Source organism: Marmota marmota, unplaced genomic scaffold, assembly GCF_001458135.2.
Source record: "Marmota marmota marmota unplaced genomic scaffold, marMar, whole genome shotgun sequence".
Taxonomy (NCBI): domain Eukaryota; kingdom Metazoa; phylum Chordata; class Mammalia; order Rodentia; family Sciuridae; genus Marmota; species Marmota marmota.
The window spans coordinates 25,096,770-25,103,525 of record NW_026000037.1 but is presented as its reverse complement, the minus strand read 5'-3'; the positions used below and the strand labels follow the sequence as shown (position 1 = coordinate 25,103,525).

Below are 6,756 nucleotides of genomic sequence, written 5' to 3'. Positions count from 1 at the left end.
AAAAAAAAAAAAAGAAAAGAAAAGAACTGGGGATGAAGCTCAGTGGTAAAGCTCCCTTGGATTCTATTCTATCCTCAGTACAAAAAAAAAAAAAAAATGTCACTATAGTGGTTCATATGCATTAGATAAAATATCAAAAGTCCTTTAAAAACAATAAAAATATACTAAATGAGATGATGATAGCTATGAGCGACTTTCCAGGAAGTGGCAGAGGAGGCATGTTGACCCAGATCTTTCTGATTCACTCTCTTCCCTTATTCTCCTTGTGATACTTCATCCCTAGCATCCTCAGTCAGCGGAGCTTATAAAACAGTTGCTTGTCAGGCATGCGCAGACGGAGTAAACAAACACGTGCAAAGGACTGACAAGCCCCTCCTCACACTGGTACCACAGCACTGGCTATTCCCCTGCATTCTTTGCTTTCTTCTTATCTCCACTAGGGCCATAGCCCCATGTTGTTTATTTCTTTATCTTCATCCCAGAGCCTTGGGCTTGGCATATATTTAACAAGTCTGTCAGATGGGAAAAAGTGAATGATTGAACAAACCTTAAAGTACTGGTAAAATTTTAGAGTGATCCACACTATTTTTTCCCCCACACTAGTTTTTTTACATAAATTTGCTAAACATGATATTGCATTGAGCATTGATTCTACAAGTTGAAACTTTCCACTTAAGGGTTACACTGGGAATCATTTGTGGAATCAAATGGGAGATGAACAAAATTATAAACACAAGCAAGTTGCTTTGAGGCTATATAAATTCTCTCAGTTAATTCTCCCAGCAGTCCTGGGAGGTAGGTGTCATTGGTTACACTTTACTGGAAAAAAAAAAAAAAAAAAAAAACTGTGTTTTCTCCACCCAGGAGACAGTGCTGCTCATCATAAAATGGTATTTTACATCTGGAAATTTTTATTATACAGATTTTTTTGCTTTTTTCAGTACTGAAGATTTAACCTGGAGTGCTTTACTACTGCACTACATTTCTAGTCCTTTTTAGTTTTTGAGACAGTTCTCCCTAAATTGCCCAGGATGGCCTGGCATTTTTGATCCTCCTATCTCAGCCTCCTGAGTCCCTGGAATTACAGGCATGTGCCACTGACTCTGGCTCAGATTTTTTGCTCTGTAAGTAAGCATTAGTTTAGGACCTAGCATATGCTGGACAAGAAAGATACAAAAATGGCTAAACCTCAGACGCTGGTTAAAGTCTGTTCTTCCAATTACCACTGAAATTCAGTACTTTCTTTGATCATACATTTCTATAGGTGTGGAGATTATTGTGACTTTTCCAAGTGATGTCAATCATCCCCAAGAAATGAGCCAAGAAGATTCGAAAGAATGCAGGTAAGAAATATCCTTTGAGGTGTTTGATTTGAATTTAAGTAGGAAGTGATGATATTTATGTGGCAACCTACATTTTCAGTAATTCAATCCAAAACAATGCTCTAAAGCAAAGGTCACAATAACTATTATGTGGCAGAGGTCAAATAATAAATATTTCAGGCTTTGTGGGCAATTATTTCTGTGGCAATGATTCAACTTTGCAACTGTTAATTGAAGGCTGCTATAGACAATATATTAAAAATGAGTGTATCTGTGATCCAATTAAAGCTACAAGAACAGGCTGAAGGTCAGACCAGGCCCCAGGGCAATAGTTTGTTGAACCCACTTCAGAAAAATGCTATCCAAAATGTGAGTCTTAAATGTACGACCAGTTCATGATAAGATCTGTACAGAACTTAAGGGTAATTATTTAAAAAGTTGTTTAGAAATTTGACAATAAAATCTTAGATTCATTGATCAGATAATTTTAAGAAATTGGGGATGATTTTCTGCAAGTTTTTTATTTTTCTTTCATTTTTGTAGTAATTTATTTTTACTATATTTTACAAAGTAACATTCCACAATGGATTGGAAAATTTAAAAATTGGTCCTTTACCAAAGATAGTTTGAGCAGCATTGATCTGGTTAATGCTTTTGGAGATAGAAGGCACAGTTCTTGCACCTGCTCTCTGGCTCTGATTTCTCTGCTTCAGGAAATAAAGACTAGGAAAAACTGAAGTGGACTGGAACTGAGTCCGTTCAAGTTTTTGTTCTAGGTACAAAGGGCAGAGGAAGTGGGGAGTGGGTCATAGTGTGGAGAGACCTTGTCCTCTCAGGATACAGCCATTCTACTCAGCCACTACATTTGGAAATAGTTCTCCAAACTTTCCAGTAAGATCAGACTGGCCTGAGAATGGGAGATCAGGGAGACATAGTGAACATATCAGTTGTCCATTGCTGTGACAAATATTGGAGATAATCAACTGAAAAGGAGGAAGATATATCTTGGCTCACAGTTTTAGAGTTTTCAGTCCATAGTCACTTTGGCTCTGTTGTTTTGGGGCCTGTAGTGAGGTAGTCCATCATGGCAGGGAATGCATGGAGAAAGAGCTACTCACCTCATGCTGGCTAGGAGGCAAAAATAAACATGTCCCCTCCCAGTGGCCTAACTTCTTCCCACTAAGCCCAGCCTCCAAAAGATTCTACCGTCTCCCAGTAGAACCATAGGCTAGTGACTAAGCCTTTAACACATGAGCCCTTGGGAGATACTCCAGAGCTAAACTATAGCAGTGAATGGATTCTAAATCAAACTGTGTCTCCCCTTTTAGTCAGATAACCTCAGTGCATCAAGAATGGGCACAAGCAAATTCTGTTTCTCTCCCAAATGAAATTGAGATGGTGGACCTCAGGACAAAGATGCTGACCATGGAGCCTTTACTTCCAAAGAAAGAAGAAAGTTCCAAGGATCTCTGTGATGTGAACTTGGACTTTTTGTTGCCCAGACGTTGCTTAGAACCAGACATCTCTAAAACTGTAACCAGAGAAGAGGCTCCTCATTTTCTGAAGGGGCAGCAAAGAAAATTAGAAGGTAAGTTAAGCATTTAATTCCACATGATTGTTTTGTTATTTTGACCAATAAATATTTATTTATTATATCCAGGAATTATTATAAATGCTGAAGGTATAGCAGTGAACAAGACACAGTAACCCTGTCCTTGTGCAATTCACATTCCTATGGGTGGTGGGTAGGAGTAGGGTAGACAATAAACTAGTAAACAAGTAAAATATATAGAACATTAGATGATGGCAAATGCTATGGAGAAAAAGAAGTGGGCAAGGGGAATGTAGTCTGGGTAGCTTCTAAACTGACAAATTTATTATTCTCAGTTCTAGAGACTGGGAAGTTCAAGATCAAGATGTCATAAAATTTGGTGTCTGGTGGGGTCTCATTTCCTGATTCATAGATGGTACCTTCTTGCTGAGCCCGCTCATTATGGAAGGAGCAAACAAGCTCACTTGGTCTATTTCACAAAGGCTAAAACCCACTCCCGAGGGCTTCCCCTTCATGACCTAATCAGTCCCCAAGGCCCACCTCTTAATGCTGTCACTTTGGGAGTTAAGAATTTGAGGGTAACACAGACATTTAAACTATAGTAAGAAGTTTGAAATTTTTAAATAGGGTGAATGAGGGATCACATCATTGAGAATGTAACTTGAACAGATAGTTGAAGAAGAAGAGGAAATGGGCTATGTTTATGTTTCAGGGGAAAATATTCCAGGGAACAAGTAGAACATTGTAGCTGGTACAGAGTGAGAGGGGGTGAGTATGAGGAAAGGAGATTTGAACTGCAATGAAGTGGGTGCAGATTATATAGGGTCACCTAGTACATGAGAAGAATTATAAGTGACCTGGGGAGATAGCTGAGAGTGATCTAAAATGCAAGTTTAAACAGCCTTTTAAAAGATGCTTTAAAAATAGGTACAGCATGACCAATTATATCTTATAGTTCTATCTTTGCTAAATTATGCACAGTCTGGTTATGAATCCCCAGTTTAGATTACATATTAGTACTTATTTTTCTCTCTTCTGTATCTTCTATCCTGGATTTCAAATTTTCTCCATTTTGGGTAATTCTATTTTTACAAGTCTTCCAATTCACTAATCATCTTCAGCATTACCTAATCTGCTGTTAAATCCATCCATTGATTTTTTTCTCCAACATTTTATAATATTTTCCAAATATACAGCAAGTTGAATTTTTTTACACTGAATACTTGTATATTCACCACCTAGATTTCACATTTAACATTTTATTTTGCTTTATCATATATCTGATCCATCTTAATTTTGTTGCATTTAAAAGTAAATTGCAGATATCAGTATACTTTTCCCCAAAATGTCAGGATGATTGTTATTAATTAGAGTTCCATATATGTTTGAAGATTTTTTTTTTCATTTGGAAGTGTACATTGATGTACTTTCATTGAGTATTTACAAGCTCATATTGTCTGTGAAACCCAAAGTCTTAGCAAGATATAGAGCATTAACATGAATTCCAAAATGTTCTCTCATGCTCCTTCCCATTCTATACTAAGCCATTACCCCAAGACAACTATATTGTTTTTTTTCCACCACAGATAAGTTTTGCCTGTTCTAAAATTTCCACATAAATGGAATTGCATAGCACATATTCTTTTATGTGATCCTTTTTTCATTTAGCTTGACATTTTTGAGATTCTTCTAGATTGTTATATATACTACTATGAATTTGCCAGGGGATAGGGTAGCTATATGTTTAAGAAATGGCCAATCTGGGTGCGGTGGCGCATGCCTTCTGAGGCAGGAGGATGTGAGTTCAAAGCCAGCCTCAGAAAAAGAAGGTGCGAAGCAACTCAGGGATACCCTGTCTCTAAATGAAGACAAAATAGGGCTGAGTGTGGCTCAGTGGGTGAGTGCCCCTGAGTTCAATCCCAATTACCCGCTGCCCCACGCACACACAAAGAAATGGCCAGTATGTTTCTGAAGTAGTTGTACCATTTTATATCCTTGTGAACAATCAGTTGCTTCACATTCCCACAAACATTTTTGTTGCCTGTCTTTTTTTTTTAAAAAATTATTTTTTAGTTTTAGGTGGACACAATATCTTTATTTATTTATTTATTTTTACGTGGTGCTGACGATGGAACACAGTGCCTCACGCATGCCAGGTGAGCGTGCTACCATTTGAGGCACATCCCGAGCCCTGTTGCCAGTCTTTTTAACTTTAGCCTCTCTGGTAGATGTAGAGTGGCATCTCATTGTGGTAGTCATGATATAAGATGGTAATCCTTTTTTTTTCTTTTCTGGTACCGAGGATTGAAGCCAGGGTCCCTTAACCTCTGAGCCACATCCCCAGCCCTTTTTATATTTTTTAATTTAAGAGAGGGTCTAGCTAAGTTGCTTAGGGCCTCACTAAATTGTTGAGGCTAGCTTTGAACTCATGAGCCTCCTCCCTCAGTCTCCCAAGCCACTGGGATTACAAATATGTGTGTTACCATCCCCAGCAGACCCATTCATTTTTTAATTTAATTTTTAGTTTAACAATTATATTTCAATTTTTAAAGTTCCATTTGTTTCTTCTTCAAATATGCTTTGTTCGTTTTTGAGAATGTTTCATTTTGATTTCTTCTTTTTTATCTTAATTTTTTTTCATCTTTAGTATCTTTAAACATTTAAGACATTGTAACTGTATTGTATTTGGTGATCCCCAAATCTGAAATCCTTGAAGGATCCAAATCTGTTATTTCCAGTTTCCATTGATTTGAACTACTGTTGGCTCTTTTCTTTTCTTTTTTTCTTTCTTTTGAATACTTGAAAGTCTTTATTGTGAGCTCATATCTTATTGGCATTTTTCCTATGGAAATCTTAAGCGTCTACACTGAGGATGTTTTCCATGAAGAGGATTTGAGTTTGTATCTGCTAGTAGCCAGGTTCCTTACTGACTTGAATCCTCTTTAGCCTCATTCCTGGATCCCCAAGTTAGTGTAAGAGTCTAAGAACAACCTCCAATTACATGGAGCCCCAAACTTAGTTACAAATATAGAAGCTTTCATGCCAACCTTTCCTCACAATGTGGAAAGGTTGTTGTTGGTGTTTGCTTACCACTGCTGTCCTAAACCCTTTAGCTAAACCACCAGGAACATACTTACCATCCAAAAAGTTGCATTAATTGGCTTGTTGAAATTAGGGAGATTGCACTCCAGAGGAACTGTGAGTCATCTTTCCAAGTGAAGGAAAAAAAATATGAATTTTGGGAAAAGGAAACAGTTTAAGTAAACTTTAAATGAGAGTTGCTTTAACTTTAAAAAATTATTGTGGTAAAATGTACATAACGTAAAATTTACCATTTAGACATTTTCAAGTGTATGGTTCAGTGGTATTAAGTACATTCACATTGTTGTGCAAACACCACCATGATTTACCCCCAGAATACCTTCATCTTGTAAACCTGCAACTCTGTGCCCACTAAAAATTAGTTCCTTTCCACCACACTCCTCAAAACCCTTGGTAATCACCACTCTGTTTACTGTCTCAATATAAATTTGACCATTTTAGGTTCTTCATATAGGTTGAATTATATAATTTGTACTCTTTGGGGTCTAGCATTTTTCATTTAACACATGTTGAAGCAGTGATTTGAAACGCTGTGTTTAAAGGTATGAACATCAAGTCTGGACCACAAAATAGATTCAGAATCTTTTTCTTTGAAATCTACAAAGTTAGCTCCCCATTTGAGCAGCCACTCTTTAGCCTCATACCTTGCCACTTTTCCTCAGCATATGATAAACATTGGCACTACAAAATACCTTCCATTCCCTGAACAAATACTGTTTTTTTTTTTAAGAGAGAGAGGGGGGGGGGAGGGAGAGAGAGAGGGAGAGAGAGAGAGAGAAC

At 37.4% G+C, this 6,756-nt stretch overlaps 1 protein-coding gene across 8 annotated transcripts in view; it reads left to right on the top strand.

Moving 5' to 3' along the window:
- The window catches only part of Map3k19 (mitogen-activated protein kinase kinase kinase 19), a 54,658-nt gene that overhangs the window by 33,159 nt on the left and 14,743 nt on the right, over nt 1–6,756 (top strand). For all 8 annotated transcript variants that reach the window (XR_007350899.1, XM_048812189.1, XM_048812191.1 and 5 more), the window contains 2 exons: nt 1,265–1,343; nt 2,651–2,910. Coding sequence is in view for 7 of the 8 variants with exons in the window: in XM_048812189.1 (XP_048668146.1) it covers nt 1,265–1,343; nt 2,651–2,910 (339 nt within the window). In the remaining variant the exon portion in view is untranslated. The remainder of the gene's footprint in view (nt 1–1,264; nt 1,344–2,650; nt 2,911–6,756) is intronic.